General features: G+C 38.8%; 1 protein-coding gene across 9 annotated transcripts in view; it reads left to right on the top strand.

The window, feature by feature from the left end:
- ZFAND4 (zinc finger AN1-type containing 4) overlaps window positions 1–27,050 on the top strand; it is a 61,470-nt gene that overhangs the window by 18,387 nt on the left and 16,033 nt on the right. For 3 of the 9 annotated variants that reach the window (XM_069071317.1, XM_069071316.1, XM_069071315.1), the window contains 6 exons: window positions 3,524–3,599; window positions 4,877–4,944; window positions 9,484–9,670; window positions 18,989–19,136; window positions 20,030–21,196; window positions 21,695–21,749. In XM_069071317.1, the coding sequence (XP_068927418.1) occupies window positions 3,562–3,599; window positions 4,877–4,944; window positions 9,484–9,670; window positions 18,989–19,136; window positions 20,030–21,196; window positions 21,695–21,749 (1,663 nt within the window). In that variant the 5' untranslated portion in view covers window positions 3,524–3,561. Of the gene's footprint in view, window positions 1–3,523; window positions 3,600–4,876; window positions 4,945–6,579; window positions 6,736–9,483; window positions 9,671–18,988; window positions 19,137–20,029; window positions 21,197–21,669; window positions 21,750–27,050 lie in introns of those variants that run through there. The other 6 variants (XM_069071319.1, XM_069071320.1, XM_069071318.1 and 3 more) reach the window with 6 other exon arrangements.

The following is a 27,050-nucleotide window of genomic DNA, read 5'->3' as shown; positions in this document are numbered from 1 at the left end:
CTACAGTAGCAATCTCAATAGGGCTTATTTTCGGGGGAGGGCTTATTTTAGAGGAATCTTACACAGTAAGGGGAGGGCTTATTTTCAGGATAGGTCTTATTATCGGGGAAACACGGTAGTATATCTGGTGATAAATCTCACCCTGGCATATGTTGTGTTAGAAGATATTAATTAGTAATAATATAAAACCACAGTTTTTATTTTATCTCAAAACCAAGCTTTTGTTGCCAACAACGATGTAAGAATATCCCGTATGCACACTTTCATAACTTTGAACCAAACTACTTTGACCACCATTATAGACATTTTCCAAATTTCAAGGAGTTTTGAACCCATTTGTTAAAAAATATAAACATATATTTTGAGAACCTCCCATGTGCTAGGCAATGTGTTGGATGACTGGTAAAGGGGAATAAAAGATGGCTAACTTATATGGATGATAACCTTGAGAAATTTAGAATCAATTAGAGCAGATAACATGTATTCATTATTAATTATACCATAACTCATATGTAAAAGTTAGATATATGGATGCTAATTAAATGTATATATGAATATTCAATACACATAATATAATAATATATAAATGAATACCTAAGTAATCTGCCCATATTGAAATTATTAAATATGAGGGAAAATCCTGGATTTATTTACAAAAAAAAATAAAAGTAAAAAACATTTTATATATATATAAACATGTAATGCCTTGCAGTTGGTTTTCAAGAACAATGGATTGTCATAAAGGAAAATGGAAATGTACTAGTCAGATTTCAATAAAAGACCTTTGCATAATATGTGGATAGTATTGAGAAATGAGTGTTGTGATTTAGTACCTAAATTTAGGCAGCAGTTCAGCTCTCCCATTTGGAGCTGTGGCTTTTGGCAGGGGATCTTTTTCAATATGATGACCATTAAAATCAAGAACTGAAATAGTATGACCTTAGACCCCTCCCCTACCTTTAAATTGCTGTTTCACAAAGTGTTTGGCCAAGATTTTTCAAAATAATCAAACTGATCAAATTGCATTGCTCTCACTAAAATATCATTTAGTAATAGTTGAATAACTGAGAGCAAAAAGGTGTTTTGTACCATTAATAAACAAAATGCTTTTTGAAACTTATTTCTTCTTTATCTCAGCCTTTTAAAAATTTTTTTGTGTTTTGTAATGGACACGATAATGTATTGTAAATATAGTATATTGTACAATTAATGAATATGTGTACATGTGCTCAAACTTTTTTTACTGTTAGGGGGTTTTGATCAAAAAGCTTGGAGACCACTGGCATGGTAGAATGAGGGCCTGTTTCAGAATTGGGTAGAATTCAACTCAACAAGCATCAAGCATGTAATATTGCCAGGTACCATACCAGGCTCTTGAAAACCAAACAGCTTCCATCCTCAATGACCTTAGAGTTTATTGGAAAGAAACAATAGATGTTTCTGTTAACAGAAAGTTAAGTGCAAAATATTTACAGGATGATGTAGTGGAGGAAGGTTGATCAATACAGATTTCTTATGGGAAGCAGGCAATATGTGAGCTGGACCAAAAGGAAGAAGGCCATGGCAAAGCAGAGGCCAGGAGCATGTGCATTCCAGGTGGGATCATGGCACAGAGCTAGGCTCTGAGAAACAGTAAAGATGACTTGGGGGTGGGGGAGGGTACGGAAATGGAGAATGAGACTGATGTGCCAAAAATCTGAAGGCAGAGTCTGGAACCAAACTGCAAAGGACTTTGTATCATAGACTCAAAGAGGGAGAGACATGATCAGACCTGTCCTTTAGGGATCTTAGTGGGGTAATTGTGTACAGGATGGATTGGAGAAGGAAGAGACTAAATGCAGATAAAATGAATTAGGAAGCCACTGAAATTGTTTAGACTAGAGATGATAGAGGGCCTGGCCTAAGGTGGTGGCAGTGAGTGTGGGGAGAAGATGACAAATGGGAAGTATTAACGGCTAATTAGATGTGAAGGTAGCATAAACAGGTGATTCTGTTTATCTTTATCATACTTGTATATCTTCACATGGCATTACAGATTTATCAGTTGCTAAACTTATTTCCTTATTTGTAAAAAATGAGAATAATATTTGCACTACCCTCACAGAATCAGACATTTTTAAGTAGGAAGGATCTTCATCTGCCATTGAATTTTAACTCATTGTGAAAAGTAATTCTACTCTTATAATTTAATCAGCCTAGTCACTGGTATTCATTAAGGTCGTGCTTAAAGACCTTGAAGGAGAGGGAAACTCCCACGTCCAGAGTCAGCCAATTTCATAGTCCACGTCACATCCTGCTTCTGAAATGTATTGGCTCTGTAACTTTGAGCAAGTCCCTTAGTAAATTGGGCAGCCGTATTAAGACTGGCATAGATGTTGCAGAACCATTGGTGATCTGCTTTTTAACTCCTTGACACCAGTAAAATCAGGAGGTCTGAACAAAAAAAAAATATCAAAAATACTCACGTTTGTCCCAATTCAACAGATCAAGTACTAGATGGGTAATTAGTAATGCCTTTTATCCATTGTCTCCCTTTCCCCAGATAATAGAAATGAACTTTTCTGTGCTAAGAAACTGATTTTAACTCTTCTTAGTTGTTGAGGTTAGGGTTAGAAACACAATGGGACTTTACCACTAAAGAATTTAATTCAGCAAACAATGGATTACATCTTGGATTTTTTTATAACTTACCTATTCAATAATCCTTCAGCTGATAAGTGGAAGTCAAAACAATATAGCCCTGTATAAGGTAGTCCCATAGACCCTGAATACTGATACTTAAACCAAATAAGGTATTAGGCTGATTCAAGTTAAAGTTTGAGAATAATCAGTTTCTGTCCTATTAAGTAATTCATGAAATACTAGTTAACATTAGTTCTAACTAGTTTACTTTGTGTACCTTCGAACCAAACTACATTTTGATGTAGAGTAAAAAAAAATCAATATAATATAACCCTACTTATCCATAGGTTAAAGTTCCCATAATTCTCAAACATCCAGAACATCTCTGAGTAGCTGAAATAGGTAAATCCAGGGTAAATCATAGAAGTAGAAAAGTTCCAAACTTGGAGTCAGAAAACCTGGTCTTGAGTCTGCCCCAACTATTCTTAGTAATCCACGTGCCCATGAGCAGCGTTCATGAATTTTTTTGAGCCAGCTTCCTCATCTGTGTAGTACAAGAAGACTACATATACTGCTTATCCCACCAGTATTGTCTTGAGGGAAATGCTTTGTACTCTGTGAAGCAGGATTCAGATGTATTTGTTATTATGGGAAAGATCAGAGAACTTTCTGTCTTTCTTTACACATGGTTCTAAGATCTAGTTTTTCCGAAAGGGCCAAAGGAGTATTGTCATAATATCTACATGTGAAAAAGAGAGGCAGTGTGAAAATAAAGAAAATACAAAGGGTTGTTAAAAATGTTGCCCATGGATAATGCTATAAATAAAATTGCTTTTTATCCTGCTGTTTGGGAAATGATATTGAATTATTTTTAACTTATTGTGGTTTTTCTCCTTTTAAGGCATTCCTATCTCTCAGCAACATTTAATTTGGAATAACATGGAGCTTGAAGATGATTATTGCTTGAATGATTACAAGTGAGTATTCTTTTTAAAAAATTCTGATGGTATTGAAAAATAATCACACTGATACCAGTTCTTTTCTTTCTACTGCTTTAATTATGTCCCCCTTATCGCCTCATGTTTACAGAGGCTCACAATTTCTCTAGGCATCAGATACAAATTTCTCACCCTAAGATTCAAGTTTTTTACTTGAGATACATCTTTTACCTCTGTGTTCAGTCTGCATTTCACATTTTTAAAAATAGTATTTTATTTTTTCCAATTACATGTAAAGAAGATATTTAACATTTTTAAAAAAAATTTTTGAGTTCCAAGTTTCCCCCTGCCCCAAAATTCAGAAAGCGGTTTGATATTGGTTATATATGTTCAGTCATTTGCATTTCACTTTCCTAAAACTATTTGACCACTCTTTTTACCAGCTCATCCTACCTTTATAACCATGCATTCCCTCTAAGTTTCCTTATCTGTAGAATGAGGAGATTGGAGTGGGTCTTATATACAGCCTCTTATACCTCTAAATATGTGATCCTTTTATTTTCTCTTTTGGAGGGCAATTGGGGTTAAGTGACTTGCCCGAGGTCATACAGCAAGTAAGTCTGAAATCTGATTTGAACTCAGATCCTCCTGACTCCAAGACCAGTGCTCTGTTCACTGCACTACCTAGCTGCTCCAATCCTTTTATTTTCTAGAAATTTGTTTATAATGAATTCCTGCCCACAGGTAGCCAAATTATTTCCCTTTCTTGTAGTCAAAGGATAATTCTATAAAACCTTCCAGTCTTCAGCACTTAATGCTGTTTCAGAGAAAAGACTCCCATTTCCTTTCTCCCTGCTGAAGCACTAACATAATATACTGACTAAAGTCTGCATAGTGTAATGGCTCTTGGCGTCAGGAAGATTGTGGTTCAGGTCCTGTCTCTTACATATGCTGACTGTGACCCTGGCTTCATGCCCTAATCTTTTAGTCACCCAGCCCATCCTCTGAGAGACCCTTTAGGCTGTAGAGCTGGTACTGACTGACTTGTATTGATAGAGGGAGCTCCCTCACCAAGAGTTCCTATGCCCCATGAAATCCCAGGTCCAGCATGAATAAATACTAAAGACTTATAAAAATCATTTGATTTTTGATGTTCAAGCAGTTGAATATATATCCTTTTATTTTTCTACCTTGAAATATATTAGTTCAGATTTCTTGGAAGATGAGTACTGTGTCCAGCCAACCAGCGTGATATTATGTGTATTTTGAGAATTAAATACATTTTGGTGATAAGTTCTTATGCTTTTTATCCACAGCATTTCAGAAGGTTGTACCTTGAAACTGGTATTAGCTATGCGTGGTGGACCAATAAATACCAGAAGAGGTAGGCACATAAAGTAAAACAATTTGAATATGAATTTTTAAAAATGCTTATTTTTTTACAGAATTTCAGCTTGGAAATTATATCAATATCAATCTCAGAATCTTTCTAATCTAACTCGCACATGAGCAAGATTCCCTCTGGGACATGTTCTGCCAGTGACCATCTAGCCCTTGATGAGTTCTTCATGTAGAGTTCTCGTAAGGGGGAGGCCACTGACTCCCAGGGAACTCCATCCCACGCTGCTTGGGGTGTGATGCTTGAATATGCCTCTTTGCATTTTCCACCCATTGGTCCTCGTTCTGACCTCTGGGGTCAAGCAGAACAAGTCTCATTCCCCTTTCTTAGGACAGACCCTGGACTGTAACAGAGAAGTTAGAAAAATCAAAACTTGCAAGGAGGAGAAAGAATTAGTTGTGTTTTGGACCAGCTGAGTTTAAGTTATACGTGATGCATCTAGTTCAAGATACCTGATAAGAGATTAGAGATGTAAGATAGAAGTCAGGAAAGAGGTTATCTGCAATTTTCCAGTGTGTATACACACATTATATATGTATGTGTATATGCATACTTATGTCATATGTACAAATAGCAGTTAGGATTGAGTACTGGGCTTGTTGTTGGAAAGACCTGAGTTCTATCTTCAGACATTAACTTGTTGTGTGACCCTGGGTCAGTCACTTAACTTTTGTTTCCCTCAGTTTCCTCAGCTGTGAAATAGAGATAATAAGAGGTCATTGTCAGGATCAAATGAAATCATAATTGTAAAGTGATTAGCACAGTGTAGGTACTTAATAAATGTTTGTTTTCCACATATCTTGTTCCTGTGTAGTTGTTTGAATTTTGTCTCCCCTCATGAGTCCATGAGCACCTTGAGATAGCTTTTTGCCTTTGACTGGTTTTTGTCTTTTTTGTATTCACGGCACTTAGCACAATACCTGACACGTAGTTAGTTAGCACTTAATAAATGCACGTTGATTTGACTTGTTGACTTATGATCTCTTGCCTTCAATTTCTTTTATCTTTAAAATGAGGGATTTTACTGGTTGACTTCTAAAGAAGTTCCTTCCACTTCTAAATCCCTCCTATGAACTTGTTCAGAACTATTATCCTTTATTAATGCAAGAACAGAAAGTGCTTTTTGAAACATCAAACGGTTATGCATATTCCCTACAACTTCCTGTTTATCCTTAATTAAGGATAAACATTTCAGCAAGCAGTTAGAAATTATTCATGTGGAATGTTTTCTGTGATTCAGAGTAAAAACTTGAATCTCCCACATAAATTGAATCGGAGCTTAGACCAACCATACTTCAGTATAAACCTGAGTGCAAAAGTTGTACATAGATACAGGAATTCTCCTTGATAAGCACTGAATCTTTGCACCAGTAAAAGATTACAGTTAAGAAATACCATTTTTAGTCTTGAATTCATCTTTGGTTTGGATACACATGTATTTCTCTTCTTTGAATTCTGTTTATGGTTAAAATAGTTTCACTCGTTATCTTAAAGAGTTTTCTTTAAAATTTTCATTTTAAACTTAGGCCAGTTGGGGAACATTTTTCCCCCAAATCTTGATTTCTATTTGAGTATGCACTAAGATTTCTTTTCCTGTACATATTGCTACTTCCACTAAAGTGCCCCCTTCTTCCTGGAGGTAACCCTGGGTTCTGGAAGTCTGAACCATTAGACTTCCTACCTGGGCAGGTCCTACCAAGTTGGAAAAGCTGTCTCTGTTATCCAAGCACCAGCCTGACTACATTTGAAGATGTTCAACAACAGGTTGACTACAAGGTGAGGAATTTTTCAGTCATAACAACTCTGTAAGACCAGGGATGACTTGCTATAGTGGAACCGGTATCCACCAATAAAATTAGCTCGGAAGTTTTGCTGACCTCCTCTAAAGTCCTTCCTCCAGTGGTTTATGAGGAGTAGTGGTAACTCCAGGTTCCAGAATGGTAGGCCAGTGAACAACAGTCTCTTCCAGATGTGCCAGAAGGGGCAGGGATAGGAAGACAATTGTGGTGGGTGGGTGGGTGGTTTGCTTTTGTCACAATAACATGATTATACTCTTGGAAGATTGAAATAAGAGTTATATATGCTAAATAAGATGATTTGTTTTTCAGAAAGTTTTATTCATGCTTTATGCTTTTCACGTTAATATTGTTTACTGCTGTGCCTATCCCACCCCAATGAAAACCACCCTTGTAACAAATAAAAATATTTTTGCATTAAAAGCAATAAATGGATTTGTGTGATACATACCAAATCAGAAACAAATGTAGTATCTTTAAAAGATAATTATCTCTTCAATTACTGTACATTTGAAGGATTGCAACCAAAAGCCCATGCTGAACAGGTTGTGATGTTATCCATAGGTGATGCTGAATCTGGACACCTGAATTTCTGAAAACAGTTACTTTATCTGTTAAGGTTTATTTAAATTGTGTGTGTATATTGTATTTGATGGAGGTTTTTTCCCCCATGTGCCTGTAAGGCTCATTGGGCCCCTTCAGAGAGTTACTGGACAAGGACTCTCAAAATATATTTGCTCATATTTTTTGTTTGTTTTTTGGTTTGGTTTGGGTTTTTTGGAGGCAGTTAGTGTTAAGTGACTTGCCCGGGGTTACACAACTAGTGAGTGTCTGAGGTCAGGTTTGAACTCAGGTCCTTCTGACTTCAGTTCTGGTGCTCTATCCACTGTACCACCTACCTTCCCCTGTTTGCTTATATTTAAAGAATTTAATGGATTTTTATTATTAGATTTTTCTTGTCAGGTAGAGCTACATGTAAATTAGGCTTATGACTGTAACTGTTCTGTTATCCATGGTCCTAGCCAGTCAAGCCTATGAGGGTTGTTGTCCAGGCGTTGGGAATTCAACACACCTATAATGTCCCCATGTCTCTTTTAATGTTGCCTATGTGATCAGTCTCAGCCACAGCCATGTGTAGACTTGTGTAAAGATGTTGTCAGCATTACAGATCTAATTAGCATGGCTTCCAGAACCTTCCAAGAGGATGATAATAGCTAGCAAGGATAGTTACATCTTGGTGCTGACACTACAAATGAATTCCCTAAGGGATCACGTGTGCAGGAAGTCACAGTGCCCCCACTGAATAACCAGAACTTATTCATCCTTGCACGAATCCTTACTTACGCTATGTCTCTTTGGAAGCTGGTTGCTTCTTGGGGTTTTTGCTCTATTGCTGTATTACAACATGTGAATCCATTTGTCTCTTCTCTTTATTAAGGCTGGGGAAGCAGCTTTCAAGGAGGCCAGTAGTGCCAAGTGGCAATGTGTTTATTAATCCCTACCTCATGTATAAGAATTAGACTTCTGACCTTAGAATGAGAGTAATCTATAGGAAAAGGAATAGAACACAGCAGCATCTTTGGAAATCGTGTTGATTCTTTTGAAATGAAATCAATGCCACCTAGGTGAAATTTAGTCATTGAACACTTTCTGCCACAGCATGAGAATCAGAGTTATAATACTGGTCCTTTTTCAGCATGATGCACAAAATATCCATGGTAGTGATGTTCTTTTAGGGGAACATCTTTCCAAGATCCTCACATAAAATCCCAAACTCTGGGATTTTAAACTGGAAGACTTTCATGCTTCTAAACAAAAGCTCTCGGTTGTACTACAAGTCTAGCTTTTAGGTTTTAGAATTCATAGAAATAATCTGTTATAAGACTTGGGCTGGGCAATCCAGCCTATGAATTCTCTTAACCTATTTGAAACTTCCAGTGGCTGAAGAGCTTGGGAACAGATTCCCTTTGGTTGCTCTGGTGTTGAAAGAGTCTCTAGGACTGCCCTACACCAAAAGCAAACCCTGATTCCTTGTGTACTACTTGTGGTAGCCTCTGTCCCCTTCCTGCGACCCCTCCTTGGCCAATTTCTGTTCTGCCTTATGGGTCCTAAGGCCACTGGGTACTCTCTGAAAATACTTTGAAGAACTAGGATATTGACTAATTACTACATTTCAGCTTCATTTGCATTAAACAGGACCATAATGTGATTAATGCATCTTCTCATTTGTATAACTTTCTGCCAGACTCTCCAAGAAAGTAAGCCAAAGCCAAAGGATTCATTAAATCTTCTGATTTCATATATCTGTATCCTAGCATAATATACATGGTATGTTACATGTTTCTTTTTGCTGACTGGGGTTTACTTCCAGTGACAGTGACAGAGAAGGGCAAGGTGATTATTAAAATTATCATCCATACTGACCTAGCAGGTACTCTTTCATAGACACTGCACTGACATAATGAAACCTGTTGTGTCTCAGGATGCTACTGATGGAACCTGAGAACTGGAAATTGTGACTTAATTGAATCTTATTGTGTAATGTAGAGGACATTGTATTAAGGTCCCAAATGCCATAAACTTGCTTAGAGAAAAGTATTACATATGTAGTAAGTATAAAAAGGCATTATTTTGATAGAGCTACTTATCACGTCCTGTGAGTGTATTGAGATGCATTAAACCAAAGAGAAATTGAGAGCCTGTTTGTCATTCTTTTTTCCCCTTGTAGTTCCAATGGAAGACCCTCTTAGGGAAATGGCTGAATACATGGACTCCAGTCGTGATGAGGTCTGGGAGAAGGCCTCATGCAACAAACAAGTCACCTTTTTGGTGTACCGAGAAGGAGATCAGTTGAATTTCTTCCGTGTAGTAGATAGGGGAGATGGCACTTTAACACCATTATCTGAATCCTTAAGGTAAAATGGGCTTGGATCCCCCTGCCTGCTTCAGAAAGAGGGAAGTTAGTAGAACACTAAGTATACGATAAATCTTTTAAATTTACTGAGATTTGTCCAGATAATTTCATTTTATGGATAGATATTTTTGTTCACTTTTGCCCAAGGGATTAAATTGCTTAAGAAATTCTAGACATACCATCAGTTTGCTAATTTAGATTGTTAATGTTGATGCTAGCCTCTTTAATCTGAAGATTGATAGTGGGTTCTTTGAAAGGTATTTGAAAACCTAACCTGGAAATCATTTTACTAAGGTTGCTAATCCTTCTTCCACCCCCTTAAAAAAACTAGGAAAAGGTTGCATTTTTACATAATTCAGATACGTTTGGGGTCAGAATATGTGATTCAGTAAAAGCTAAATTCAGCCCACTTCACAAACAGGGCATCTCCTTTCCACTGGTTTTACAGAGAGGCTTTGTTGTGATCAGCACATATCAGGTGCTCAGTAAGTACTGGGTGATCTATGAAAACACCTTCCCTGTGCAGAAGAGGTCAGACATTTGTAGCAAAGCAGCGTAATGGGAGAGGGCTGACCTGAGGCAGAGACCGAGGGTTGAGATCCAGCCCCAGCACTTTCTTGGGTGATCAGAAGGAAATTAATTAGCTCTGTGTGCCTCCATTTCCTTAACCATAAAGTAGAATCACTATACACTGCCTTCCTTGAGGGACTGTTGTAAGGAAAGTTCTTTGGAAAACAGAAATTACTACCTTGGTTAATTGTGAGGTTAGATTAGTTATCATCTTGGTTAGGTGAAATAAACCCTCTGGCTCATAAGCTTGGGACTTAGAGGACCTTCGAGATCATCTGCTCCAAGCTTTTATATAGGCTTCCCTTGACAAGGCGCAGAGGGGTGACATGTTTTGCCCAATATTCTCTATTATTTGATAGAACCAGAATTCCACGGATAAACTAGAAAACCTTGTGATTTCTAACCTAATTGTTGAAGTCTTTCCAAAATTAATATATCTAATTTCTTCAGTGATTCCAGTATGTGGAGCAAAATTGAATCTTTCTTTGATGATGTGAGGACCTTGTGTTTCTGGGTTATAAATATGAACATTAGTTATTTTCATTGTGTGTGTAAGTGTGAAAGAAGTTGTGGATATATTCTGGCCACAGCGTGTACAAGAAGTACATTATGACAATGTGGGAGGCGCTCTGTTAGACAGTGGAGAAAAGACATTTTCACAGATCGCTAAGAAATGGAATAGACTGTGAATACACAGGAGGACATGAAGAAGGTGCTCTGAGAGTCACGAGGAGGCAGGGATTGCTTCTAGTTAGGGTGGCCAGGAAAGGTTTTATGGAGAGGATGACATTTGAATCTGGGAGTAACAAAAGTATTAGTAAAAGTTCAAAGATGGGAGCTTACAAAATGTATTTTGTTTCAAGAGTGACAAATAGGCTATTTTGGACAAAAGGACAGAAGAGTGTGTGCATAAAGACCGGAAGTGTGGGTTGTGCAAGCCTCTGATGCCAAGCCAGTGTGTCTTGAATTTTGTTCATGTAGTGCCTTGTGGGGAACAGTTGAAGAGTTTTGAAGGAATGAAATGGCATGGTCAGACGTGGCTGTTATAGCCAGGTCTATTCTGACAGTGGTGTATAGGAGGGCTTACAGGGACAGAATACTCATAACAGGGACTTTTGCATTAGTGCAAGGTAGGAAGTAATGAGGAAGTTACTGTTTGGGGTTGGGGGGTTTTTTTCTAAGTAAGTCCTGCTGGATATGAGCTTATTTTCTTATCATTTCTCTCAGCCCTAAAACTGGAGTTTTCTTGTTGGCATCATTTCATTTCTCAAAGCTTTCCTCTCCTTCCTTCCTCTCCCCAGTTAAAATCCCCAAGTGGTTTGAGAGCATAGGACTCAATTGCTGCATTGACTGGACAAAGGGCCAGATAAGCAGCAAGGCTTTGGAGACAGGCTGCAGACCCCTGGCAGAGCCAGATCGTTCTGATAGGACACTGGGCAGAGTCTCTGTCTTTGGGAACCAGCGTCCCAGGAGAAGCAGAGAGCAGCTGCACCTCTTTATGCAGGCTGTGCAGTCCAGTGTGTTGGGTCTGTGGCGGCTATTGTGGACATTGTGACTTGGGCACTAGCACTGCTTTGGCCATGTGCTGGTGGCTGTTGTTGGAAGTAATGTTATATTCTGGGGGTGTCACAAGGCTAGAAAGCTTATTAACCTAAAGGCTTTTGAAAAGAATTGTGACTGTATTTACTAAACTGCTTCATGCTGAATACATTCCATCTGTTTAGATGTCAGCCCCCCATCCTGAATCTTACTGAGTTTCCATCAAAGCATGGAAATGATCTTCAAGTAAGTCCTTAAAAGCTGGCGCAGCAAAGTAACAAGCTCTGATCTGTGGCCTAATCAAGCACAACAGGCTCTCTGTGGGAGCCCCGCCATCTCCTGTTTGTGATCTAGGGGTCAATGATATGTTTTATCCATAGCCACTCATTAAGGCATGGAAGGCTTAGAAACAGCATCTCCTTGGAGCAAGCAGCTCCATCAGAAAAGTCCTAGAGGTTTTCAAATATTGACATTTCTTAAAATTGCTATTTGCTCTAAAACACCAATGTGAAGTACTATATTCAGTCTAAAATGGATAATAATTATGTTAAATTATAGCTGTTTATCACTTTAAAGGAAATTTCACTATGACCTCATAATAAAACTTAATGGTGAATCCTGTTTTGAATAAAGATTCATCTTCTTTAAGTAGCCAGTTTTTTCTCTGTGGAAATAAGTGGATTTTAATATTTAAAAACCTTTGTATGCATTTATTAACCACCAGTAAGCATTTATCAAGTTTCTACTATATCAAATTCACTTTATAAAAGGATTCACTTAGGGCTCCTTGAAACTGTGAGCTCTCCTGGTACACATTAGAATTAGTTGATAGGCAAAATTTAAGTTTACACCAGGAGGCCTGTAGCAAAAGGGCCAAATTGGGACTGCCACCTACTTTTGTATGGCCTTGAGCTAAGAATGTTTTTGTTTTGTTTTTATGTTTCTAAATACAATAAAACTTTATTTTAAAATTTAAAAACCATTCTTAATTCAAGGCAGGTACAAAAACAGGCAGTGTCTGTATTTACCCCAGCTAACTCCTGATTTACACACATCATATAAATTAAGTCCACGTGTAATCATCGTTAGACTCTCAGTCACCTACAGGTTTTCTTTGTATGAGTGCCTTCAAGAGGACACATTCGTTCCTGTGCTCAGGATAGTGGGGCTCATGTGTGAATGTGAATGTGAATGTCATCATAGCCACCTAGTTCCAGCACAGCTTCCTGTTTGGAGTAGGGGAGATGTGTCACTTTCACCCAGTGCCCATGTGACTTCCCAGAAATGCTACAGCCACATGGACCTCGTGGCCCTGATCTCTTTGATGTGCATCCTATAATGGGTCTGAAATTAGCACAGACCTGCACAGATTAAAGAGCTGCAAGGGGCTTAGAAGTCATTTAATCCAATGCCTTAATTCTGTTCATGAGAAGACAGAATGATTCCCAGAATTAAGAGACTTGCCCAAAGGGCAGAGCCCAGAGGCAGGATTTGAGGCCAGACCCAACTGCATGCCTGGTGAGTGCTCTGTGTTGCCCTTAGTATCTTAGGCATTACCTAGTGGAGACAACAGTGTCTGTTATCTGGGTCATTGTATTGATATTCTTTTGGATTGTGTCTTATTACAAATAAATAGATGCACTCCTGACCAGGGGGCATAACTGTGTCACACAAACAGAGGCTGCTGCCTCTGTGATCAGATGCTGAGGCTTTTCTCTGTTTTGATCTTCTGAAGCTGGAGGATCCTGGTAGAGCAGAACTTCAGGTGTGGGTAGTCAGCCTAGGACATACCGTGTTTCCCCAATAATAAGACCTATCCCAAAAATAAGCCCTCCCCTTACTGTGTAAGATTCCTCTAAAATAAGCCCTCCCCCGAAAATAAGCCCTATTGAGATTGCTACTGTAGTGAAGGTGATCCCCTGCACTACACGCTACATTACGGTACCCTCTATATGCACCGTCCCCCCCACCCCCGGGTGAAACGCATGCCGCGTCATCCTATTCTTTATTGAATTCATTATTGAATAAAGGTACATTTTTTTGTTCACATTTACCTGTTTATTAAAATTGCTGTCAATGTTCATTAAAATAAGCCCTCTGGTGTTTTTCTGTCCAAAAAAAATAAGACAGTGTCTTATTATCCGGGAAACACGGTAGATGTTTGTGCTACAGCCAGCTCAACAAGAGCCACTTGTTAAATTTTCATTGGGAGCATTTATACCTCAGAAATCAACAAATGTTACAAATCAGAGCTTAATTTGCTTTGTTGATTGTTTGGACTTAGAAAACTGATGGAAAAAATTATCAATAATGCAGGTTAAACTTAAAGGTATATCCAGGGCACTTTCCCCTCCCAAGAGAGCTAATTGTTAAATATTTGCCAGGGCATTTCTGGACATAGATGGCCACAGGCATAATTTGGCCATGTTTTCTCTTGACACAGTACCAGTAGTAGTAATATACTCTCCTCTTCACAAAACTTCCTGTGAAGACAACTTAATGAGGCTCCAGAATCTGGTCATATTTCTTGCAGAGGGCCCGGACCATTTTGTTAGTGAGAACACCAGCCATGATCATGACATCTGACTGGTATAGACTGACCCAGAAAAAGTGGTTCATTACCAAAATTGGTCAGTTTTGTATTGATGAGCTACCATATATATCAGTTCCACAGACCAACAATGCAACTCAAAGGTCATGAGCTCCAGGGAACTCCATTGGGCCTATGTCGTCTAGTCCAATGATTAAATTCTCCCTCTTGCTGCTTGGAAGTGAAGAGGATTTGGAAAGATTGTCCCCATTCTTCTTTTCCACTGAGATAGGGCTGCTGGTGTCTGTAACTGGACTTTAATGGAACAGTTGCACCTGAACAGTGATGTGTTACTGTTTTCTGTTCTCATAATTGAACTTACTTTTAATCTTTTTTTTTGAGGGGGGAAGGCAAGACAATTGGAGTTAAGTGACTTGCCCAAGATCATACAGCTAGTTAAGTGTCAAGTGTTTGAGGCCGGATTTGAACTCAGGTCCTCCTGACTCCAAGGCTGGTGCTCATTCACTATGCTACCTAACTGCCCCCCCCACCTTTTAATCTTTATCTGATCATTTTACAGAAGTTAAGCATTCACCCCAAGGGGTTTTTTCTTGTGTTATCTTTCTAGTAAGGAATATTAAAGATAAGGCAGGAGAGAAATATTTATTGGAAGCTTTAAACTTTTTCAGGCACTCAGTGTGTGTTATTTTATATTACAGTTATTTATGAATGTGTCATGTCTTCCTACTAAACTATGAGCTCTTAAGGGCAGGGACCACCTATTACTTAATTTCTGTGTCTTTCTCTGGTCACAAGAACAGTGCTTTGCTCATGGTAGGAGTTTAATAAATGCTTGAAGCACAGAAAGATTCTGTGTTCCTGGATTAGCAGAGCTATCTATCTGCTTCTAAATGGGCTTTTCTACACCGAAGATCTAATGGTTTTCCTATTTGCTATCATTATATATGAAATAAAATCAAATATGTATTTGCTAATGATATTCCTATAGTTTGCCTTTATAAATACATAGTTCATACCAGGTTTTGGCTAAGATTGTATTGTTGTTCCTTGAATTTTAATACTACCTGACTTTTTTTTCCCCCCTCTTCTCCCTTTTCTTTCATTTATAAGAACTGACCCACATCTACAGGAGCAGGAGCACATAACAAACCAGGGGAAAGACGCAGAAGTAAAGCAAGTCAGAGAACCTCGGCTCAGTCCCTTTTCCTGCTACTCTTTACTTGTGTGACCTTGACCAAATCACTTAATCTGTTAGGTCTCGATTTCCTCATCTGTAAAATGAAGTGTTCCGATTATGTAGAAGTCTGTGACTCTCTGAGCTGGCAGGAACATCTTCAAAAGCACTTGATATTTTTATCTGGTCACGACTTAGAAAACACTTGTGTTCCAGTCAAATGGGTATTGGTGATTTGCATTTCTTAGAAAAGTCTGGGAGAAGCAGATGTTTATTAAAAGGTAGCGTGGCATTATACACTGAATGTCTGAGTCCCACCTCAGATACTTACTGGCTCTGTGCTCGAGGCAGCTCACTAGTTCTGCTTCTCACCGGGAGTCTAATGCATTGAACTTGAACTCTACAGTTCCTTCTGGCCTTAAATCTCTGATTTTTGATCCTAAGAGATTAGTGATATTTATTTTGCCACTTAACATGACTTTATATCACTTAACTTCTCAAGATCTCCATTTCTTCTTCCGTTTAATTAAAGAATTGGCCTAGATGTTCTTCATCTCTTAGAAATGAGAAACTTGTGTGATTCTGTTCTGCCTGATTGAGTTTGTTTAAAATTTGTCCCAAATCAGTCACTCTTTATTTTTTTGAAAAGGTACATAATTTGCTGCTTCAGAATGTTAATGATTTCATTCCTTAAGTGGAGAAAAAAATCTCCAAAAAAGAGCTGTGTTGAAAGACCATCTGACATTGTGAAAAGATGGTCCTGTATGAAATAGAAGCTTTGCAAAACTTTCTGGATCATGTAAATTTAATAAATAGATAGTTGCAGTTCAGTAAGACTGTATGTCCTTTATCTCAGTTCTTTTTGTTGTATTTTCAGATACAGATGTTTTAAAAATCATATTTGGTATAGGTAGAAAAAATTTTCTTAGCTCTGGATTATTTATATGTGTGTCAGAATAAACTAGCAACATTCCCCTATTTGAAAGAATTTTGTGTTATTCACATCTGCTAAGGATCTCAGAAATCATGCTATTTCCAAAAGAAGCAGATTTGTAGGAATGTTACTAATATTCTGGCATACTGTAGATTTCGTGTTGGAGGGATGCAGTTTCCTTCTCCATGTGCATCTATAAAGTATATACTCATATCTCATTTTTTAGGAACAGCAAAACAACCTGAATTCATCAGTGCACTGAAGATGAAACTCTTGACAGATTTTGAACTTAAACACAGAATTCTAAATGATGGTTAAAATCATCTCTTTTCTGACATCGTAGAATGAATCTGAACTGCATAGGGGGGAAAATCTTTCCCCAACTCTTTTCCTAAATATAGAAGTCCCAGAAACTGAAATGAAATAGCATTATATATATTGCTATATATTCTATATATTCTATATTATACTATATATATTATATATATATATATTATACACTATATATTCTATAAGCCCTGTGCCTTGATTGAAATACACAAAAGTGACAAAGTGGAACCATTGTCTAGTTTGTTCTTGGTCAAAGTGACTTAGCCTGCAACAGCCTTGAGATAGTTGCAAGGATGTGGTACCAAAGAAGTGACAGACACAATTCAGAAAGCTGTTCTAATACAGAAAGTGCTGCTAAGATCACTTCCTTCGAAACTGAAAGTGATATCACCTCTACTCCCGGGAAGTACGTGGTTCAACCGTTTCATGCTGCTTTCTCATATTTTCCTACCACTTGTACACATGTACTGATAGGGCAGTCCTCTTCCCTTTCATCTTCTCTGGGAAGTTGATGAACATATCCTCTTTAGAGGTGTCATTATCGCTTTCACTCAATGGAAATAAGGGACTTGGGCTGCCCAATTTCCTCCCTTGGGCAGAAGTGAATGCTTCACAAGTATTGCCAAATGTGCCATTAGTGACCAGTGGCCCCTAGCCTAGTATATTTAGCCACAGATAGTAATGAAATTTGCATTTTCAAACTTTTCTTGCACAGATGTATACTCTTAAGTAGTCCTTCTAAATAAGAAAAGCATCCAAACTTGATGCCTACTCATTTCCATTTTGGTGTATTTAAAATTTAGCTGTTTCTTATAAACTTGAACTCTTATCTTTTTTCATGTTTCCAAACTTCATGGGTTTTCCTCTTTTCCTCTCTCTATCCTCAGTACTGAAAAATCTAAATGGAGTTTCCCCAATAGTTAAATTGGGCTTGGAAACAGACAGTGAGTTTTAACCAAAGTGAAGTTTTTGGAAAATTACAAATGAGGATTATGATGATTTTTCTTTCAAAATTTGTGCAAAACCATGACTTTTCATCATCATGGGCACTCATACTATTGTTGCAGACAGTACAGTCACCATACCTTACTAAACAAGATGGTGGTTTTTACTGTTATGCATTCTCCACCCCCCACCCCCCAAAAATCACTTGGTGGTCAGCTTTCAATGGATGAGTCTTTCTGAACTTAGCTGGTCCTTAAATGATTTAGATGTATTCTGTTGCCATATCCATACTCCAAGCCTTTTCATCTTGGCAGAATAAGTCAGAGTTTATTGTCTCATAGCATAGCATAATAAGGCATTGGAGTAATACTTTATTCCATACTCTGTTTTCAGAGATCGTGTCTTTTAGTATGTTCTAGAGTCAGAAAATGATAATATTTCAGATTAGTCTTAGTCCCTTATGGTTTACAAGCACTTTTCCTCAGCAGTCCTGTGAGGAAGGTCCATACATTGTCCTTATTTTACAGATGAGGAGAATGGTGATCAGAGAGGTCAAGTGACTTGGCCATGGTCACACAACTTGTAAGTATTGGGTCAGGACTCAAACCCAGGTCTTCAGACTCTTTGAATCCAGTGTTCTTTCCACTATTCCATACTCTCCCTCCATCAAAGCATTAAAAAAAAGTTTCACAAGATTCAAGTCATGAATTGCTAGGGCTGAGTTTTTTCATGCTTTAAGATCCTGGGTATTTTGGGTGGTTGGTTACATATCCAAATAATACTTAGGAAATTATTAAATTGTCCATCTTCTTTGTTTTTTGTTTTGTTCTATTCTTAAGAGCAGAAATAGAATGTCATATCCACACAGGTGTGTCAGTTCCTATATGGTGCAAACCCCCTCAGGATGGATAGAAATTTGGACTTCCCTTCCATGCCATTGTCTGGTTAATGAAAACTGATCAACCTGTGGTCTGGGTTACACACTTAACATCTTTGGCCATGCCAGCAGGAGACCCTTGTGGAACTGGATTTTGCCTCTGTGGGAATACTATAGTGAGTTCACTGTAATAGATTCCCAGAAGCTCATTAACCCTATATTTTTAGCATTTCCACTTCATGGTCTCAATACTCATTTTAACATTTTTTTCTTCTTCCATAACTTGCTTTTAAAGATATTCCTTTTGTTTATACAATACTGACTGATGAATTTATCATTTTATCTGTAGTTACAATTGTGCATTGAATAACAGGGTGTTTTTGTTTTTGTTTTTTGCAGTGGTGGTTCCGTTTGTAATTTATATACAGATGACGATGAAGAAATTGAACCTTCTCCCTCTGGACAACAGATAATTGAAAATTCAATCACTATGAATAAAATGAAGCTACTGAAGGCAAAAATGGAGACCATGAACCTCAGCAAAAAGGTGAAACAGTCACCACGTGACCAGACTTTTCCATTGTTTACCATAGCAAAATGTAAAAGACGCCATCCTATTGTTTGTATTTTGTGTATTTTTGTTTATGTTTACATTATATAAATAAATATATATGTTTATGTATTTTTATATTATATAAATATATATGTTTATATAGAATTGTTTTGGATTATTGGCTTCTGTCATTTATTGAGATATTAAAAGTAATATGTTTGTTAACAGTGCTATTTTAAAGTCCATATATGCTACATTTGTCATTTAAGTTACTTAATGATATGTGGGTTATAGAATTATATCCCTAGATCTAGCCCAGACCTGAAATTATTTTTTTCTTAAGTATTGGCCTAAAACACATTTGTTATGGTTCCTAAATCCTACATTTCGAATGAGATGCTTTCTTTCCTTTGCCTAGGGTCACTTTGAGAATGGTAAGTTACTTACAATGGCCACCGTGGGATCTTTGTCCATATCCCAAGTGGCCACATGCTTAGGATCAACAAGAGCCAAGACCTTTAAGCCTGGTGCATTGGCCTCTTAGAGGTCGCCTAACTCATCCATTAGTCAATCTGAGGACCAGTTTTAGTTACCTAAAATAGGTAAGATAACCATCTGACCCAGTCTGTCTACTTCCTATCAGTCAAAACAGCATCAGAATGATTTAAAAGAAACATGCTGTTTCCTCTACAGATTTTTAAAACAGGAGATTCCATTGTCTGTGATGTAATCCAAACTGCAATAGGTTGGAATATTAATATCTTTAAACATTCATTTGAGGTATCAGCTGATGTCACTTCTTTCTTCTTGAATTGTTTTTGATAACTGGACAGAGATAATAACCATGCATATCTGTGCGGTATTATATTTTGAATCATTTCTTTTAGCCTAAGAAAACTGTCAAGGTCAAACCTCGCCCACCTATGGCTCCTCGACCTTCCAGTGGTTCAATGGCAGCTACTCGTCACAGATTGTTGAGAGTGCTCCCCCACATTGGACAGTCTTGCCTGCCTCCACCTGGGAATTCATATCCTGCTGAGCCCTCCCAGAATGCACTTTCAGCCTTAGCTACTTTGGCCGCCGCTGGTAGACCTATACCATCTATCACTAAGGAAGGTGATAACTGGGAGAGCACCACGCTCTCCCAATCGATCAGTAGCATTAAACTACCAGCTAAAGTATCTCATGTTGAATTAGAAAGCACCAAACAGTCCATCCCAGATGCTGTCCTCCCTCTTGTGTCATCTCTGTCCACACAGACAGAAATGTTTTCAGAAAATTTAATATCTAAAACAGAGGAAGACACGATCATATTTCCAAATGTGGAGTTGTGTGCCACTGAAGAATCTCTTTTACCTGAAATGGATGCATTTGCTTTGTTAGCAGAAGGAAATGTGATGGAACAATACAGTGATCTGGATGGCACAAAGAAGGTAAACCAAGACCTTGTACTGACTGATGGGGATATAGATATTAAAACTCCAGAGCAGCATCATAAGCCTGTTGCAAGAATGTTGAATTCTGAGACCATGGAAACTTCAGTTGTGAACCCTCGTGAATTAAGTCCACAGAAGAACAGGCTCTTGTCACCTCTTCGGTATTCTGCACCAATAACACATCACAGTTCTCTAGTGAAACCACAGAGACAGTCCAAATGCTTTGAGACTGGGAGCCTCAGGTCCTCTGCCTCACAAAATGTGTTTCGATCCTTGGATGTCCGAAATATAGCTGATCCTTCCTTTCCTAGGACTACTAGATTTCGTGGTGTTAAGGTCGACTCACCTGGTAAAAGATCTGATATTATTTCCAAAGGCGAGGCTAGGGACATCACAGAAATGGCTAACAAGGCATCCAAAGAGCCTGTTGGTTCTGTAAACAACATAGGTTTTCTTGCTTCACTGGCACGAAGTGCCAGCAGAGACAGTTTACAGAGCTCATGTGGGGCCAGCAGGCTTCGGACTTCTGCCATTACACTGTCTACAAATCTCCAACATTTTCAGGAAGAAAGCCTTAGGAAAAGCTCTCCCCAAATTGAACCTGCTGACTTTTTTCTAGTAAGTATTGACCTTCCAAGTGTTTTCCTTCCTTCCTTAATCTGCATAAAGAATTGAGAAATATATTAATAATGTAATTTAATAAGGAGGCTTATGGTTAAATTCCAGTTAAATAATATTAAGCAGTGTTTCTTTATGAAGTTATATTTAATTCTGTTTATCAAATTTATCATTATATAATGCAGTGTAAAAGTATTCATTTATTTTTATCCCACTTCAGGAACCTCCTTTTAGGTCATCACATTTCAATATATTATCTAGTTGTTCAGTGTTTTAAAAAATAAAAGTGTATTAGTAGATTTGTTCTGGATTAATTTAACTATATTTGGAATCTTTTGGATAGTTTGGCTACATTTAACTTTCATGGGTATTGTTTTGTTTTTAAAAACCTGAAAATATTGTAAATATTAAATATTTACATAAAATATTGGTATTTAATGTTCTTTCCTCTTACCATTGATTCACTTTTGTAGATGTTGTTTTGTTCTTTAATTGTAGTCTACCCATGGGCTTGGAATGAATGGAAATAATACATCAGCAGGGAAAAGAGTAGGTAAGCAACTTAAAGAGAATTTAGAGGAAATTACAAGGGTATAATTCTGTCATATAATTGAATGAGCCAAATAGGAAGAAAACATCCCATAGCATGGAAGGCTAAAATGATATATCTGTTTGTATTCTTCACCTACCCACAGTCTTAAGAAGGAGCTGGGGGGAGTGTGGGTACAATACAAAGTAAATAAGCCCCTGTCTTCAGGGTGCTTTTAATCTATTTAAAAAGATAATACAAAGGAACAATGTGAATGTTGTTTCCTAAACTCAAGTCAAGAGGCAAATTAAGAATGCCTTAAAATACAGGGGACCTCTCCCACTCTCAGAAAGTTCACACACTGCCCGCTCCCCCTGACCCATCTCTTCTGCCTAGTCCAATACAGAAGTAGGGAAGCCATTTGGGTTTTAAGGACAATGTAGTAACAGCAAACCATAGCAGTGGTGGTGGTGTTGGCAGTGACTGTGGCAACAGTCATGTTCAGAAGATGCTTTGACAAGTCATCACTTCCTGCCTCCTTGGGAACTCTAGGGAACACAGGCTGCCTAGTCACAGGGGGAAGCAAATGACTTGTGATAGAACACAGACTCTAAGCCGATTTTGTTGTTGTGATCATCATTGTTATGTGTCAGTGTTGCTACTTCTAAAGAAGATCTATCTTAGTTTTTTTTTTTTTAAGCAATCGGGGTTAAGTAACTTGCTCAAGGTTACACGGCCAGTTATTTCTGGGTGTGGTGCTGAGTATCTGAGCCCGGATTTGATCCAGGTCATCCCAACACTGGAGCCGGTGCTCTTACTTGCCGAGCCACCTGGCCGCCCCGATCTTAGTTTTCTTTTAGAAACTTAGAGTCACAAAAAGCTTTGATAAATACCTAGCCTTATTGTCTCAGGGGGAAAAAAGTAAGATCCACAGAACTAGGGGCTCTAAGCTAGCCACAAAGACTCAGGCCTAAACTGTGCCTTTGTTAACTGCTGACATGTCTCCTGTTTTGAGATTGATCACTTGACCAGTCAAATAGATCCGAGAACTTGAGGACAATTGTTTAATAGTCCAGTGGGGAATAATTCAAGAAATGTTTCTTGGGGGCAGCTAGGTGGTGCAGTGAATAGAGCACCAGCCCTGGAGTCAGGAGGACCTGAGTTCAAATCCAGCCTCAGACAGTTAACTAGCCATGTGACCTTAGGCAAGTCACTTAACCCCAATTGCCCTCCACAAAGGGGGAAAAAATGTTTCTTAAAGTCTTCCTTTATGTATAACACTGAGCCCATAGCTGGGGTAGTTACAGAAGTTATTTAAATCACAGTCTCTTCCTGCAGAATTTACAGTCTGGAAGATATAAAACATGAACACATATAACTTACAATGCACAAAAATGTTAGAAGTGTATTGGGTGAAGTCAAGAGGAAAAGTTGTTAGCAACAGGTTTTCAGGCAAGAATTCAGGAAGAAGTTTTGAGTTTCTTTTAAAAATAGGTAGGAATCAGACATGGGACTAGAGGGAAGGAAGACATTTTAAACCTAAAGAATAGATGCAGAGAAAGCCCAGGGTGTGTTTGGAAAACAAAGAAGAGTCTCCTTTGACTGACATAGATCACATGAATGAGGGGAACATATGAAATAAGACTAAAAAGGTGGGTGGCAGGCGCTGTCTGCTCAGCAAAGGAATTTGAACATTTTAAGCAACAAAGAGCTAGTGAAGGTTTTTGAGCAAAGGAATGAACATGAACAGTTCTGTACAAAGTCTTTTCGTTCATGACTGAAGATAATTGGATAACTAGGCCTTAGTTTATTCATTTAGTATTTGTAAATAAGATTTTTAATATTTTGGATATCTCCCATTAATATCAAAATAACACTTTCTAAATATGAAGTATTGATAAATTAGAATAATGTTCAATATTGTTGTTTTTATAAAAATCCTATTACCGTGTTTCCCCGATAATAAGACACTGTCTTATTATTTTTTGGACAGAAAAACACCAGAGGGCTTATTTTCAGGGGAGGGCTTATATTAATGAACATTGACAGCAATTTTAATAAACAGGTAAATGTGAACAAAAAAATGTACCTTTATTCAATAATGAATTCAATAAAGAACAGGATGACGCGCTCACTGCTGCAGCTCTGATTGGATGCAGCTCGGAGCGCGGCGTGCGTTTCACCGGGGGGGGGGGGGGGGGGACGGTGCATACAGAGGGTACCGTAATGTAGCGTGTAGCACAGGGGATCACCTTCACTACAGTAGCAATCTCAATAGGGCTTATTTTCGGGGGAGGGCTTATTATCAGGGAAACACGGTAGCACCTAATTCAGGTTATGTTTAAGTGTTTTGATAATAAGATGGATTAAATGAAACTGCTTTGTTTCATTTTATAAGATATTTGATAAATTCTTGTTTGTATCAAAGTCATTTACTATTTGAAGTAATGTTTGTATTGTTTATTTTAGAAGCATTTAAAGTTAGGGTATTATTATAAATGGAATTACATGTCTTTATAATTTATTACCAGCTCTATCTTCTCCTGACCTCTCTCAACCCTCCTCCTCCCTCCTTTAGCTCTGAAATCAAAGCATTTGGTTCAAATCCAACCTGTGGCATCTACTTTGAGATCTTGGCAAGTTCCTTAATCTTCCTAAGCTTCAGTTTCCTTGTTTGTAAAATGAGATTGGACTAGATGGCCTCTGAGGTCCTTTCTGCTCTAAATTTATCATTATATGACCTCCCTGCCATATTTCCAAAAATGGTTATTCCAGATCTTCCCCTCACTTGTCAAGCCCCAACTTCACCTGACCACTTCCCTCTCAGCTTCTTCCCATGCCTCTTACTGCAGCAAAATGTAAGTTCTTTGAGGGCTGGGACTAGGTTTTTTTGTTTGTGGTTGTGGGGATAGTGTTGTTGTCCTGAGTACCTTGCACCTAGATGCTTGCAAAGTTCCCTTGCAAGGGATAGAAAATGACACCATTCCATCCTGCTCCCTGGTTCCTTCCTGCATGTATGGACAGAATGAAACATCCCTCCATTCTCCCTGTACTGGTCTCCTGGCCTAGCTTGGCCTGCAGCCTGCAGGGAAAGGAGAGAATCCCCATTCCATTGGCTTCCCCTACTGTTGCTTTTGCTTAACCTGCCTAATATCCTGAGAGGGCTCCATGCTGAGGCCAAACCCCTAAGGACACTGAACACCCATCTGAACTCCTTTGTCAAAGATTGACAGACTTTTTAACCTGGTCATATCTTCCCCATTCCAGAAATTCCTGCCCTGGCTGTATTATTCAAACCCTATTCTTTGCCCCCCAGTACTTGTTCTTATCCTTCTAGTAATCTAGACTTTCGATCTAAATGTCATCTTTGACTCATCACTCTCACCCCACCCCCCCTTATTCAGTTTGTTGTCAAGTTCTGTTGGTTTTTTGTTATTAATATTTGCCTTCCTCTTTCCTCTGACACTGCCCCAAATCTGGTACATCTGGCACATCACCTCATGCCTGTACTATTGCAGTAGTCTGCTGACTGGCATCTCTAGTGAATCCTCCACTAAGTACAGGCCTGAACATGTCACTTCCCTGTTCAGTAAATGCCACTGCCTCCCTGTCACTTCCAAGATCGAAATCTAAAATCCTATTTAGCGTTCAGAGCATTTCCTAACCTGGCCCACACCTGCCTCTCTTGTATTTTTACACCACCTGCCCACCGTACTCTTTGGCCCAGTGACTCATACTTCCTTGCTGTTCCTCCATCTCCTGATTGCATGAATTTTCACTGATTGTCTGTTCTCCATGCCCGGAATTCTCTCCTTCCTCATCTCTATCTCTGGCTTCCCTATGGGAAGCCTTTCCCAACTCGTCCCCCCCCCCAATAATGCCAGTGCATTTTTTCTGTTGATTATCTCCAGTTTATCTTATGTCTTATTTGTCCATAGTTGTTTCTGTGTTGTTTCCCCCCATTAGACTGTGAGCTCCTTGAGGGGAGGGGCTGTGTTCAGCTTTGTACCCCATTACTTGGCACAGTGCCTGGCACAGAGTAAATAATCAATAAATTATTGACTGATTGTAACATTTCTTGGTGTGTGATCAGGTTATTAACTTTACTTCTCTATCCTCCATAGCTCTTCTTTATTTCCCAGTTCTTTCCTTTTGTTTCATTTATAAAATCCTTTTTTAACTCTTGATTCATTCATTCTAAGAATTTTAATCCAACTTTCACCTAATCTGTGTTTACTCTGAGCCTTTGCTTGTTGATGTTCTACAGTCTTTCCTGTCATCATCATAGCTCTTAATTGAGGAATTCTTTATTTGTTTACGCCTTCTTCCCATCTTAGTCCCTGGCCTTTGGCTTTGTGTTAAGGCCATGCTCCAGCCCTTCTACAGAGAATGGCTGGGTTGTCCTTGGTCCTGTTTTGTATTCTATGTCTGCTTTCTCTGAATATCAAGTTCTTTGTTCTTGATGAATCTCAAGCAAGTTTTCTTTGCACCCACAGCTGTCTGATAAAGGACAAAGAACAAAGTCTGACCACTGCCTTCCTGGTCTGAGCTTTGCAAGCTCTTGTCCAGGGCTGGGTCTGAGTAACAGCTGAAGGCTTGCCCCTGGCTGGAGCTGCAGTAAACTGCTGCCGGACCCAACCACTTTAAGCAAGTTCTACATGTTACCCTTTTGTCTGGTCATTTGGTTACAGGCTTCAGCCTGGTCTAGTGGCTGCAATTGAAACCCTGCTTCACTCTCGGCTTCAGAACCCCACAGATGTTACTCCATTCTGTTGCTGTTCCGTGTCCAGTACCTACACTTAGGCACTGACCATTCCTTGCTCTGGACTGGACTACCCCTGGGGGTAGGTCCCAGTTCAATCCTCAGGGAAGGCTCTGTGTGGTCCCTTCCCAGATAGATCCCATCGCCAGTCTACACAGAGCTTTGTCTCCCTATGCCAGCTGAGCTTTAAGATGACTTGCTGTGGTTTTTCCTTAGGATTTCCCTGTTGGTACTTGGTCTTGTGTGTTTTCTAGGTGTGGACTAGGTGTGCGGGAGATCAGGACTGTATGGCCTCTTGCCCCTCCACCATCTTGACTGGTCTCTTTCCCTGTTATTTTGAGGGCAGATGCCCAGGTGTCACTCTCTACCGCACATAACAGGTCCCCTGCCAGATCTTGTCATTTCTTTCTCTGTAACATCTCTCGTATGTGTCTTTTCCTCTCTTTTCACACAGGTACCATCTTAGCTCACACCCTTACCTCCTATAGCCTACTTTATTGCAGGAGTTTTCCCTTTGGTCTCCAAGCCTCATCTTCCCTATCCCAACTCCAATTCACCCTCTA

The sequence above is a fragment of the Petaurus breviceps genome, unplaced genomic scaffold (assembly GCF_028583685.1).
Source record: "Petaurus breviceps papuanus isolate PSGF00001 unplaced genomic scaffold, PetGlider_PUasm1.0 90825, whole genome shotgun sequence".
Taxonomy (NCBI): domain Eukaryota; kingdom Metazoa; phylum Chordata; class Mammalia; order Diprotodontia; family Petauridae; genus Petaurus; species Petaurus breviceps.
Note: the sequence above shows the minus strand (reverse complement) of the source record. Positions and strands in the feature narration are given on the sequence as shown.